The 14707-nt window shown below is 37.8% G+C and overlaps 1 protein-coding gene and 1 long non-coding RNA gene across 9 annotated transcripts in view; one reads left to right on the top strand and one right to left on the bottom strand.

Moving 5' to 3' along the window:
- MFSD14A (major facilitator superfamily domain containing 14A) overlaps positions 1 to 6484 on the bottom strand; it is a 37779-nt gene extending 31295 nt beyond the window's left edge. For both annotated transcript variants that reach the window (XM_059926859.1, XM_059926867.1), the window contains exon 1: positions 6243 to 6484. In XM_059926859.1, coding sequence (XP_059782842.1) covers positions 6243 to 6326 — 84 coding nt within the window. In that variant the 5' untranslated portion in view covers positions 6327 to 6484. The remainder of the gene's footprint in view (positions 1 to 6242) is intronic.
- Positions 5667 to 14707, top strand: part of LOC132368210 (uncharacterized) — a 28608-nt gene continuing 19567 nt past the window's right edge. For 6 of the 7 annotated variants that reach the window (XR_009503977.1, XR_009503975.1, XR_009503974.1 and 3 more), the window contains exons 1-2: positions 5778 to 6004; positions 7576 to 7803. This is a non-coding gene — a long non-coding RNA (uncharacterized LOC132368210). The other variant, XR_009503973.1, reaches the window with a different exon arrangement.

Here is a 14707-nt window from a genome sequence, read left to right as displayed (position 1 = left end):
ACCAGTAACTGGGCATTATAATGCCATTATAATCCTATTTATTAAATAGAATGTTATCATGTGAGGAAACCATGAGAATAAGCCAAACTGAGGATCATTCTTCAAAACAAAGGCTTAGACTATTAAAAATGTCAATATTATCAAAAATAAACAAAAAGCTATTCTAGACAGAAGAGACATGGCAACTAAATGTAATAATTAAATTCTGCATCTAAAAAAAGACTATAAAGGACGTTATTGGGAAAATTGGGGAAATGTGACTGGCCTATACATTACACAATATTATTGTATCAGTGTTAAATTTTCTGAATATAGTGATTATATTGTGGTTATGTGGGAGAATATCCTTATTCTTAGGTGATGCATCCTGAATGTTTTAGGGATAAAGTGTCATGATGTCTACTACTAACTCAAATGGTTCAGAAAAAAATGAAAAAATATATATAGAGAAAGGAAAAACAAATGTGGCAAAATGTTAACAATTGGTGAATCACAAATCTATGGGATGGGCAAATAGATATTCATTATACTATTCTTGCAACTTTTCTGTAGTTCTGAAAATTCTCAAAATAAAAGTTGGGGAAATAAAAAACACAACAAAAAAAAATAAGGTATGAAGGAGAATAATTTTGAACTTAGAATTTAATACTGACAAGTTATCAATCGAGAATAAGGATAAAATAAATCTTCAGAAAGAAACACTGAATTTTCTCTGAACAATATATAACTAAGTTTACTAAAATAATTTAATGTAAAAGTCTTGCACAAAAAAAGACAAAGATTCTTAATTATAGACATCTAAGACCTGGAGCTTTTCATGGAAGAACACTAAAACAAAAATTTCTACAGAGAATACCATAACTACAGAGCTGCTTTCCTGGGATCCTGACACATTATGGAATAACTGGAGGAAATAAGACTTTACTGCTAGTATTTGGTATCATGTTTCCTCTCTCACAAAGTCAGCTGGTGTTTTCTTATTTTCTATGACTTTAATCAGGCAAGGCAAGGTTTACTACATTTGTAAACACAAAGAAAACTGATCCTTTATATCCTGAAAGTATGAATCACCATAAACATGTAGAGACACCATTATACTAATTAAGTCACTTTGGCTTAATTTGCAGCGAGACTTCAGAATTATTTTATGGATACATTATGGATCAATTTAAAAGAGATATTCAATATTTGTATATCACAGAAGTGAAGAGGTATTGGTTAGATTGCCCCTAAACAGAATGAAATACACTTCCTATAAATATTCAACAAGAGTATAGTGAGATCAAGTTTTACTCTTAAAAAAATAAAAAAGGTTTACAGCTTGAGATTGTACTGCTTTGAGGTAAATTTTGAAAAGATAAGTAACATGACAATCTATTGCATCCCTCTCCATTCTTGAGGGGAAAATATGTGGCTGGCTGTTAAATCAACTCATCATTACATTAAGTGCTTATCCCCATGAACACCGAATGGGTTACACAGTTCAAATGACTACAAACTAAACTCACTAAAAAGGTAAAATAAAATTAAAAGTTAAAAAACCCCCATCAACACAAAAATCAAACTGTCACCAATGTCTAAGATGGAGCCTAAGCTCAAGACCGGTCTTAGGGTAATCTCTAATTACTCAATTTATAGAGCTAAATGATAAAATATAGACCACCTCTTGTTTTAAAAAGACTCCCTAAGAAGTATTTCCTGTGGTAGAATTCATAACTGTATTTATACACTATTGAGAAAGTAGACCTATTATTAAGAATAAGCTACTATATCTGGCTCTGAAAGAAACAAACCCATTTCAGGGATCTTGATGCACCCTGGCTGAAATGGTCAACTGTTACTTTAACTGACACTTCTAATTCAAAATAATGCCAAAAGACAACTCAAGCTTTTAAATAACTGAAAAATTTAAATCATATATACCTGTCAGAATGATGCTTGAGAAAAGCTATTCTTTTTACTTAACTTCAACACTTCAACTATAAGTGAATTTCCACAGATGATATTGGAAAGCAGGTCTTCAAACTATAGTAAGACAAACTGGAAATATAATCTGAGAAAACTGTTTACTAATTTACCCTCAAACACACTAACCTAAAGCAAATGTTGACTCAAGGAGGTAAGGAGGTAAGTCATTCATGGTTCTGCCTGCCACAAGCTTGCCAAGGACATATATACATCCTGATGTTTCTAGGCATGCACTACTGATTTCAAAGAACAGCTGCTTTTTGAAAGGCACCGTGGCCCTCTTCATGGCTTGCACTCTAGGAACCAGAGGTTGCTCTCTGGGGGCTACAAAGAGCTATTCTGCAACTCCTTCAGCCATCCTAGCAGGTGAAGAGTGCAAATGATCAGAGCTTAGGTCCCGACTTTTGAAATGATTTTTGACTCCTATTTATTGTGATTAAAATCAGAGATATCAGGAATAAATATCTGGTGCTCTGCATCTCTGGGTATATCTGAAATGTCAATTTTACTTTTTTCAGGTACTTCCAATAAAGCAATACACATATGCCTTGCTTTCTATCTAATTTTTAAAGTCATTTTACCAATTCACTTGTGAAAAAATGGACATTTTTCACTTTGTCAGAGATGCAGACCCACAACTGTATTCACAAAACAATAAAGATCACAATACAAAACAAAGAAAACTTTAAAAAATCATAAGGAAAATTCTATCTTTGATAATACAAATAACTCACGTAAATAATTCTTTGGCTCTTAGCCTCTACCAAGAATACTTATAAACTATCTGCTAATACATGGTAATGATTTAACAACAAAACCCGAAGTATTCTAAAGTGTCAGAATGCACTTTCAATTCAACTGTCCTAAATGGTCTGCAATGCATAAGAGATGTAGCAAAATGTTACATACATTAAAACATAATTAAACACTGTAATCCTATGTGCAGATGCTTCAAAAGCAAAATCACCAATAATGTCACAGTCACTTTCATCAGTAAAATGGTATAAGTAGATGATTAAGTAAATATTTATTGAATTTAACCTGTGAAACTATTCTTTAGTTACTTATGTTGTTTTCATATAGAACAACTGTTCTTAAACTTTCAGGAAGTATGGATCCTTTTGTGGAATCTCCCTAGAAAAATGTGTAGTCAAAGAAAATTTTGCAAACAACTTCAGGGTGAACAGACCCAAGTTAAGAACTCCTGATACAGAATCACACACCTTCATGTAATTTATCTTAATTGTGTACTACTCAAATGAACAACATAATAGTCAGCCTTACCCTGGCTTCAGCGCCAACTGAAATACAATTTCAAGAAAAAAACATTTAGTTACTTATGATTAACCTGGTTTGCTTAGAAGGGTTCACTTCTTCAAAACTGTTAAAAACTACAATAAGTATGTGCTAAGTTTTTGACAAATTAACAGCTCATTACTAATTTTGTTTATGAATATTACAACTGGCTGATCAAGTTTACAAAGATGCCATTAGCAGAAGAACAAAGCAAAATAATCTTAACATTGTTGAACACTAGGAAGAAAATGGAAGGGGATCAGGTCAATACCATTGGCCAGGGATGTGAAATACTGTTCAGAGCTTGTCATGTGTGACCACATAGCCTCAGACACCTGGATGTTCATAACAGTAGTCCGACAAATTTTAAGTAGAGAGGCAGAGAAGTAAATGTCATTTTAAAACTATTTTTATGACTATAATAATTCCACATATTTTCACTTACAGCTAGAGTAGATTAAAATACAAATACTGCAAAAAATTACCTTGGCACTTCTAGAAATATAAATATCTCCTGATTATATATAGGAATAAATAAAATTACACTAAAAAATCATCTTAAGAATGTGCTACTAGACACATTTTTAAAAATCACTTTAAATGTGTTTTTATCACTTTAAATTCACATAGTAGGCCCTGTAGGATTAAAAGATGCATAAACAAAGTCCCTATTCTAAAGAGGTGTCCAGCGCTCTTAGAATGGAAAGTTCAGCATAAGTGTACAAAGATGATAAATGATAATACCCCCATGCCCACATCCTTCAAAAGAAGCTTTCATTTATTTTATGATGGAGCAAAAACTGTATTTTGTGTCCAAAACCAAGCTATGAATTCACTACAACTTCAGTAAATATCAAGATAAAAAAAAAAAAATAACCTCTTCCAAATCGCCCAGGATTTAATTGCTATAACGCGAATTAAAAAAGTCAGAGGTAACAAAACTGAACTTTACAAGGTAAAAGGTGTGTTTCTTGAAAACAGCTTCATTCTTATCTTTTATAAAAAAAAAAAATATATATATATATATACTAGGGGCTTCCCTGGTGGCGCAGTGGTTAAGAATCCGCCTGACAATGCAGGAGACATGGGTTCGAGCCCTGGTCCGGGAAGATCTCACATGCCACGGAGCAACTAGGCCCGTGCGCCACAGCTACTGAGCCTGCGCTCTAGAGCCTGCGAGCCACAACTACTGAGCCTGCGTGCCACAACTACTGAAGCCCGCGCGCCTAGAGCCCGTGCTCTGCAACAAGAGAAGCCATGCAATGAGAAGCCCGCGCACCGCAACGGAAGAGTAGCCCCCGCTCGCCACAACTAGAGAAAGCCCGAGCGCTGCAATGAAGACCCAATGCAGCCAAAAATAAATAAATAAATAAATAAATAAATAAATTCATTAAATAAAAATACTAATCTTAAATATCACTTGCTTTTACAAAATACAATTCTTTGATGCTTCTATTTTGTAGATTGTAGATGAACTTAAAATATCAAATCCCTATGATTGACAAAGGCAACCAGTATTCTTTCAAGCTATTTCTCTCCCCACATAGTAGTTCTAACCAACTTGGTCAAAAGAGCCATGACAATTCATAACTGACTTAATCAAAATAATGTTTTAATTAAATAATAATAAATTAAATACAACAAAAAGATCTGAAGACTTGAATTTCAAAGTTTCTTTTTTCACCAAATGTCAAAGCTATGACATCTACAGATTTGACGGTTAACTAAAAGTATATTCTGAAATTGCTACATATGTCCCAAGCTTTCTAAATTTTAGCATAACTAACTGGGTCGTATTCTTAAATGGCGAAAGAAAGTTGTCTCTGATTTCAAATGAATTTAGCAAATCCTCAATGGCGACCTAATTACGTATTTAGCACTGTGCTAGTAGCTGAGGGCTCCAACAAAACACAAGCAAATATGCAAAAAAGGAACCATTTCTGCACATTTCTCGGAAAAGTGAAGTATGTATTTCACCTTTGCATTCTATTTCGGAACGTGATATCAAAGAATGCAACAAAGACCAGAGAGTGTAGCAACGGAGAATTTTCAGCTAAAAAAAAGTATAGGCGAGTTACTGTCAATTAAAAGGCCTACGTCCCCTGCCGGTTAACAGCACAACGCATAAAGTTGACTGTGATGACAACTGTTTCTAAAAAGCAAAAATTTTTTTCTCGCCCTCAATCTGTCTTCCTTTCAAAGGTCTTCCAATCCTCAGGCCATGATCAACTCTACCTAGTATTTTTTGTTTTAAAATACACCAGGTGATTTTAAAACAACAGGGTGATGACTCTTCTTTGAAAACTAGCAGATTGAAGCCTAGGCCCCAGGTGTCCTCCGTCGCGCTCCTGACTGCGGGAAGCGAGGAGCAAAGCCCACCTTCTGACAGTGTTTACCGTACTGGAAGCAGCCAAGAGCAGGAGCACTGACCCAGAACGCCGCGGAAGAAGGGAGCGAGCGCACTACGGGGCCCCAGCGGGGTCGCCGCGCCAGATGCCACCCGGTTAGCAGCATATGGGAGGGCAGGGATTGCTCCCGGCCTCTTCCAGAGCGCGGCCACGGCCTCGCGGGGCCTGGACGGCGCAGGCGAGGCTGCGGAGGCGAAGGGGACGGCGGAACCAGCTCCGCCCCGGCGACCCGGCCGGCAGCGGAGCCCGGCGTCGATTCCTCCCCGCGGCTGAGGCGCTCGTGGGCTCAAGGCCGCAGGGCCTCCAGGGGCGGCCAAAGGAAAGGGTGGCAGGTGCGGGAGAGGCGGGCGGCTTCTCCATTCGAGAGGACGGGCCCCGGAGGCCGCAGGCCGGGGCGAGGAGGAAAGCCCCTGGAGCAGAGGCACTGGGGGCCCGGGAGCCCGAGACACCGGCACCGCGGGCGGGGTGAGGGAGGGCGGGGGCAGTCGCGGGCGGCCGCAGGCGTCAGCGTTGGGGGCAGAAAGAGATCCGGGCGCCGAAAGGCCCTCCCGGCGCGGTACCCCAGCTCACCGTGCCTCCGTCCTTAATGATGATCTTCTTGGCCAGCATGATACTGCGGTTCGCGGCCCGTTTCTTCTTCTTCCCCTGGGTCATTTTACCATCCTCGATTCTTGGCGTTGCTGCAGCCACTCCCGGGGCGGCCGGCCCCAGCGGCGAGTGCCGTCCCGCCACTACTGCCGGGCCGAGCCGCTCGGGGCGCCCGCCGCCATCTTGAGGGCCCGGCCTGCCTCCGGCGGCGCGTCACATCGTGCGATCGGTCGACCAGCCCGCCCCGCCCACGTGACGCGCCCCGCCCGCTCAGCCGCTGGGCAGTCGGCGCCCGCGGAGGGAAGCCCCGAGGGAAACGGGCGGCGCGCGGCGGAGGCAGCCGGTGGAGGGAGCGGCGCGTGGAAGGAGCCGTGTGCTCTCCGTTCACCAGCTCGCTCAGCCCTCACCACAGCCCTGGGCGCTGGGGACGGTGATAGATCCCCTAAACAGAGGAAGAATTTAAGTTTCTAAAAGTTACCTGCTAGTGGAAGTACAGCTGATAAACGGTTGCACTGGAATTTTAACCAGGTGTCCTCAACTATGAGGGCTGTCTCCAACTGTGTTTTAACCAATACCGGAACCGAAGGAAACGGTTGAAATAGTTTTACAGAAGTAGTGGGTGACTGAAGGAGTAAAGATAAACTGAGTTTTCCTAGTCTTTCGTCCTTCTGGTGCCGGGGGCGGGGGTGGGGAAAGCCTGGAGCTCCGCTGAAGCCCGCCTGTTTCCAGGAGCTCCCTGGCCCCAGGCAGGATCTTTTCTCTAATCCCTGCCAATAAAAATTTACATAATCTAGGCCACACTTTGTAGCCCACTACCTGTTTTACCGTGTTGTTTAAAAATTAACGTTGTTAATTAACAGTTGTCACAAGTGGAGTATGGACTTCAAATTAAAGTATCACGATGTTAAATTTGCGATTACTGTGTTATGTAAGAGAATATCCTTTTCCTTAAGAAATATACGCCGAAGCCTTAAGGAGTGAAGGAATGTGATGCATGCTACCTACTCTTAAATGGTTAGGAAATACCATGTATGTATGTGAGAGGAGGGGGTTGAGAGAGTGATAAAGCAAAATGGCAAGGTGATTTAAAAAATAGTGAATTTGTGTGTGGTGGTTTTAAGATATGTTCACAAATTCAGTGATATTCTCTTCTGGAAGAGGCGGGGTCTAATTCCCCTTCTCAGGAGTGTGGGCTGGGCTTAGTGACTCTCTGTTATCTAATAGGATATTGTAGAAGTGATGTATCTGACTTCGTAGGCTAGGTCATAAAAGGCTCTGCATCTTCCCGCTAGCTTTCTCTTTTTCATTCGCTCAGGACCCAAGTCTAGTGGAAATCAGCAGCCATGTCATGAGGACACTTAGGCAGCCTGTACTGAGGCTTTCCACCAACAGATATGTGAGTCATCTTGGAAGCCAGTCCTCCAGTCCTGCTCAAGGCTTTGGCTGACAGCAACCCGTGCCAACATCCTGACTGCAACTTCAGGAAACCCTGAGCTATGCCTGCCCAGCTAAGCCACTCCTCGTTTCCTGACTCTCAGAAACTGTAAGATAAAAAGTACTTGTTTTAAGCCACTAAGCTTTGGGGTAATTTGGCACACAGCTGTAGATAACTAATACACAGGGTAAAGGGAGTGTATGTTCTTGGTACTATTATTGCAACTTTTCTGTAAGCTTGAAATTATTTTAAAATGTTAAAAATAAATTTGATTGAATTTTCTTTCTATTTCGATAACTGACTAGAAATAGAAAACAAATCAATTTCCATGGAAGGGAGAAGAAAGGCATTTTAGCCTGATAATTCAAGTTACATGTTTCCTCAGTAAGTAAACTCAACATTTGTTTAAAAATATTCTCTTACTGAAACAGACTTAAAGCTCTTTAGAGAAAGTAAGATGAGATAGATTTCATAGTTAAATCCCCAGGAGTTTGTTTTGGATGGATAGGGAGGGTTGGTAAGTTCATTTATTGTGTGGTTACTCCGACCTTTTTCAAAATCATACTTCATCTAGCTGCACCATCATCATCTGCACCATTTATCATCAGCTGCACCATTTATCATCCTTAACAACTGATTATTGTTCAGTCATTCAAAAAAATATTTGAGTACCTCTAAGTGTCTGCCACAGTTTTACTAGACACTGGAGATACATCAATAGATGACATGATATTTATCTACGTAGAGCTTAATTATACTGGGGGACAGAGTTATAAAACAAACACAAAATGAAGATAATTACAAATTGTGGTAAGTGCTGTTGTAAAAAAGGTAATAAGAGAAATTTAGCAGATATTGAATGTCCAGAATGTCCCAGGCATTGTGGTAGAAGAGCTGCAATAGTAAACAAGAGATGAGTCTTGTAACAGACTTACTGTGCATATACTTGTGGCTTTCTGTGTGATTTGGGGTTGTGAAGATTCACAAACTTTACGTTAAGAGGTTGATGTGTCAGTTAGGGTTCTTTGGTTATAGTCAACAGAAACTAGCATTAGCTAACATAAGCAAAATGGAGTGATTTGGAAGTATCCTGGAAGTTCCCAAAATTAATGAGAAGGTGAATAATCAGGCTTGAAAACAGGCAAGAACCAGTATTTGGAAAGTTCATGAGAACACTTCATGAGGCACTTTGGAAGGGAGAGAAATCCCTTGGAGAGAAGGGCAAGTGGCTGAAGCTAAATATTCCTAAAGAAACAAGATTGTATGGCAGAATCCAATCCCCCCAAATGTGCCGTTTTTATTAAAGAAACTGCACTTCACCATACAAACAGAAGAGGGCCTCCTTAACTATGAAACAGTCACCTACATTCTTTCAAGCTTTCCTTCTGTAGAACAATCTGTTCTTGCTGATCCAAGAAAATCTTACATGTTTTACGAGGGACAGAAAAAGCCACCAAAACCCCAAAAAAGGCTACTATAAAAAGAAAACAGAAAATAAAAACTTTTAAATTAATGGAAAATACTACCCTCTAGAAAATATGAAGCAGAGGAAAACTATATACATCACTCCAATATGAATTAAATATCATTAAATGAGCAATTGCAGATGTGAAAAAATGTAACAAACTGTTAAAAACTCAATAGGAAGATGAGAGTTGATCAAACTCAGGCAATTTACTGAAAAAGTAAAATCATCTAAAAAAATGAAAACTAAATTACAGGGTTCCTAAGAGAGAACAGATACACATGAAAATAAAGAACATGGAGGAGAGGAATAAATCAGCTATAATGAAAAAAAGAGAAAATAAGGATCAGAGAGAAAATGACATGGAAAATATTATCTGGGCCTCCAGGAAAAAAACAACAACAAACAAAGTTAATATTTTTTCCAAAGGGGGGAAAAAAATCAAATGGTGCCAGATTTCTTGACAATAACACCAAGCAACATAACAATGGAGCAACATTTTCAAAAAAACTCAAAGTGTGAGCCAAAGATTTTATAGTTCATCAAGCTGTACTTAAAGTATCTAGGCTCTAGAAGAAATTTTAAACATGCTAGAACTTGAGGAATATTGTACTTACAAGCCCTCCTTGAGTACTATACTAGAAGAGCTTCATCCAGCCAAGAGTTGATTGGGGAGCCTTCAGCTAAAGTACTGGTGAAGAGTATTAAATATACTTAAAGTATATTTAATTTTATAACAAATGCAGGGACTAGGGTGAAAAAATAGTGTGTAAATGTTATATGTTCTAAAACATTTCGAATAGAAATAAGGCAACTAAAAAATATGAGAAGATGGGAGGAAGGAGTAGAATAAGTTCATTGGTTGTCACAAAGGCAATTAGATGGGAGTCAAAGAACATTTAAAACGGCAAACAACAGTAGAAGCTTAAACAAGCAAAAAGAGGTCTTTTATGGCATTACATAAAATGTTATCAGTAAAAAGGTAACCACTAGAACAGAAAACCCTTTCTAAACATAAAAAGTTTTAAAAGCAAGGAACACACTCCACACGGTGAAAGAAATGCAATAAATATAGCAATGTACACACATTTATTTTTTAAAAATAAACACAGGAAAGATAAACTAGCAACTAATGAAAATAATTATCTATAGGAGGTGGTTAGGAATGGGGTGGAAGCATAGGCATGGCAGCTTGGCTAATCTGAGTATACTTTTTATATAATTTTAACTTTGAACCATGTAAATGTTTCATGTATTCAGAAGCAATAAAATTTTTAAATTAAATATAAAATTGAATACAAACAAAAACAAACTAAACTAGTTCTATCACAGTGATAGCATAACCATGTAGAGAAAATAGTAATTTACATTAACTTCTGAACACTGTAATCTTAGTGGACTATTATTCTAAGGACAAAGAGAACTGCAAAGAGATCTTAAATTTTATTCAATATGTTTTCCATTAGTAATACTGGTACTGTAGTGCTGAAACATAAGCTATATAATAAAACATATAAGCAAATAAGTTAATGTTACTCAGAACCAATATTTTCACTGTAAGAGAAGAGAGGCAAAATATAAAATAAGAAAAAAAGCTTGTAATACTAATTTTTAATTGTAAACATTGATTTAAATTCATGAACTCTTAAAAATGTTATTTCCTAGCTCTGCCCACTGATATATGGCCCATAAGCAAATGGAGTTCAAATTCCGTTCCCCCTAAAAGGAATAGATAGGGTTCCTTGGAGAAATAGCTGATATTCCCCAGCTTTGGAACAGGACGAGTACAAGGCAAGTCTGGAACATATTGTTGTACCTGAAGAAAGGAGGCCCTCAAAGACTAATGTGGTCATGTCTAAAAGAACAGAAGCTAGCTTCTAGTGACCTCCACTGGCTACTGGCTTACAATATGAACATCAAAAAGAAATGTGACTGGGGAATTCCCTGGCGGTCCAGTGGTTAGGACTCCACACTCTCACTGCCGAGGGCCTGGGTTCGATCCCTGGTCAGGGAACTAAGATCTCATAAGCCGTGAGGCGCAGCTAAAAAAAAACAAACAAAAAAACAAAACAACAAAACTGTGACTGTAATTAGCTATAATATTTATATTGAAGATTAAGGACAGTGATATCTGGAAAGAAAAAAGAGGGCTTTGGGAACAAGAAAGGAGGGAAAATAGTCTTTTTAAAATAGAGGAATAGAAACTATATAATAAATGTAGAAGAAAATTAGAGAATTAAAAAATTTTAAATCACTATTTTGCACCTCAGTGTGATAAATGATTCAGTTAAGAATCATCAGGCTTCCCTGGTGGCGCAGTGGTTGAGAATCTGCCTGCCAATGCAGGGGACACGGGTTCGAGCCCTGGTCTGGGAAGATCCCACATGCCGCGGAGCAATTAGGCCCATGAGCCACAACTACTGAGCCTGCGCGTCTGGAGCCTGTGCTCCGCAACAAGAGAGGCCACAACAGTGAGAGGCCCATGCACCGCGATGAAGAGTGGCCCCCGCTCGCCGCAACTAGAGAAAGCCCTCGCACAGAAACGAAGACCCAACACAGCCAAAAATAAAAAAAAAAAAAAAAAAAAAAGAATCATCAGTTGATGCTAAAACCATTGAATGAAAGGCTGGTAGGAAAAAGAACATTCCCATGGTGCCAAAATATTACCCTAAAGAATACTAATTACTAAGGGGAGAAAATGACCTTTACAATGGAAAGATCTGTTAGTCACCACCTTGACTGAATGATTATCATCAATAATGAGACAATCTAGAATTATGTGTCTTCTAATGTGATACAATATAAAACCTACAAGATAATCTATGAAATATTCTTTCCCAAAACATTTAACCTGTAGTTAATCAAACCTACAGACTTCCAGTTTGAAGGAAATGCAAAGAATAAAGGGAACAAATCAAGGATATTGACAGATCATGGATAGATGCCAAGTGACTTAGATTCTTCAAAAAGTCGCATCATGGGGAAAAAAAAGCCATTGGGGTACAGGGAAGGATCTTCTAGACTAAAAGAGACAATCAAATAGAAAGTATGAACCTCAACTGAATCCTGGATCAAAGCCAAAAAAACTGTAAAAGGTCATTTTTGAGACAACTGGAAATATCTGAATATGAACGTAGATGATACAATCAAATTAAATTTTCTTAAGTGTGATAATGGGATTGAATTTAATTAGAAAAATGTCCATATTTTTAGAAGTGTCCTGATAAAGCTAGTATGGCAAAATGTTAATAGTTGTTGAATTCAGGTGGAGGGCAAATGGGTATACTATTATTTCAAATTTATATACTTAAAAATTTTTTCAAAATGAGAAGCTGGGGAAAATTTAAATTAAAAAAAAAAAAGGTCTTTAACAATGCTTACTTTGTGAGTACACGGAGATGACCCATGAATTTTTCAAAACTAAGCTGACAATCTATCATAGCATGATTGAAGTCATTAAAATGGCAATAAGAGTATAAAAACGAAATATTAAAAGCAAAAACAGGGGAATTCCCTGGCAGTCCAATGCTTAGGACTCGGTGCTTTCAGTGCTGAGACCCAGGTTCAATCCCTGGTCAGGGAACTAACATTCCGCAAACTGCGGCACAGCAAAAAGGCCTTTAAGGTGAATGGAGACAAATATAAAGTAATGAAAATTTGGGGCATTATATATATATAACATCCAAAGTAAGCTTCAGATTTTAAAATTTTAGAATTCATATCAATATTTTGAAACGGCCATAAAATGAAACATAAACTGACCTCTGTCATTTTCTGTAATCCTATTAGCATCCAAGAAACATTACTGTTGCTATATTTTAAAACCTATTGAAGCAGCTTGCATATATTAGAAAAAGCACTTAGCATCATAATTTTTAATTGCTGTATTTACTATCCAAGCAAAATAAAATAAAATGTAACATAATAAAACTTCAGCCTAAAGGAGAAAACTTAAACCCTCAATTATTAGAAATTGTGTTTTTGTATATACAGTGTTTTTTAAAAGAAAGAACAAACACATAAACTCACATCCACAGATTTTGTTTAAAATATACAAGTGAAGTCTGATTTAACACTTTTAACTAAGCCTTTTAAATACTTTAAAGTACATTTTTTTAGAGTGAATTTTCAGATGATTACCCAAAACACTGTAACAGCATTCATTATTCTTTTAAATCCTCAGTAAGTTCAAGTTAAAAAAGGATGAAAGTGTGTGTCTCAGGTAAACTATTCCCAAAGGAATATCATTACTGTTTGTTTTAAAGAAGTTACTTTTAACATGTTAGAAACCCTAAATAAATAAATGTAAATAAATGCATAAATTAAAAAACCTGATTAGATCCAATGGAGGGCTGATACTTAACCCCAATAAAGGATGACTGGAAATGTGGAGCTGTCAGTTAACAGTGAAGGCCTATTATGAGCCAACCTAAAGTGATGACTACTGGTAATTTACAATTAGCTCAGGGAGCACCCTTCTAATTGCTAGATGGGATGCTGCCCAATTCATGAATCGTCAAAAAAGCCAATTAGAGCTTCTAAATAAATAAATAAATAAAATTAGCTCAAAATTGCATGTTAATATACAGCATAGATTAAAAGTTTATAATTTTTAAATTTGTCTTTTAAATATTCCAACACTTAATAAAATTGTAATTAAATATCAGAACTGAAAACTAAATAAATACTACATATGCTACTTAGAACTGTATCTGATTATGTTTTTCTGCCCTCGAGTCATATGTTCGGAATCATTTCACAAAATTTCTGAAATTAAAAATGACAATGTATACATGTCTCCATAAACAATTGTCATTGCTTGTGTCATCCTCATCAGTTCAGAAGAATGTGTATTAGAGACGAATGGCCACTGTGTAAGGAATTTGGCCTTACCCAAAGAGTTCTGGCCTTCATCGTCAGGAGGTCCCAGTGAGAGGAGTGTCTTTGTTATTCATGTTGGGCTCCTCAAATCACATCTGATAATTTATGGTAACATGAGCCCCTAGAGCCTGAGGTCAGCTAGTTCTCCAGGGAGGGTCAGGGCTGGAGAGTGAGTTCAACCATGTGTGCAAAGAATCAATCAGTCATGCCACATAATAAAACTTCAGTAAAAATCTGAACACCAAAGCGTGGGTGAACTTTCCCGATTGGCAGTACTCCCGTGTAGTATCATAAATTGTGGCCAGAGTATATAATATTGTCTAAGACCCCACAGGGAGTGGACAATTGGAAAGGACGACTGGAGTTTGGACCCCTCCTAGACTCTGCCCTATGTGTCTCTTCCTTTGGCTGGTTCTAATTTGTATTCTTTCTCTGGAATAAATGTGATTATAAGTATAATAGCTTTCAGTGAGTTCTTTCTAGTGAATTATTGAACCTGAAGGTGAATTTGGGGAACCTCTGAATTTATAGTCACCAAGACACTCTACTATAGTACAATTTCAAATCTTTGGGATTTGAAGTTCGGCAATTTATTTCCTCTGATATTTTCTCCTCTGGAATGTGTATGTAATCAATCCTGCTTTGAAAAAATTCTCTTTTTAAGAA

The sequence above is a fragment of the Balaenoptera ricei genome, chromosome 1, assembly GCF_028023285.1.
Source record: "Balaenoptera ricei isolate mBalRic1 chromosome 1, mBalRic1.hap2, whole genome shotgun sequence".
Taxonomy (NCBI): domain Eukaryota; kingdom Metazoa; phylum Chordata; class Mammalia; order Artiodactyla; family Balaenopteridae; genus Balaenoptera; species Balaenoptera ricei.
Note: the sequence above shows the minus strand (reverse complement) of the source record. Positions and strands in the feature narration are given on the sequence as shown.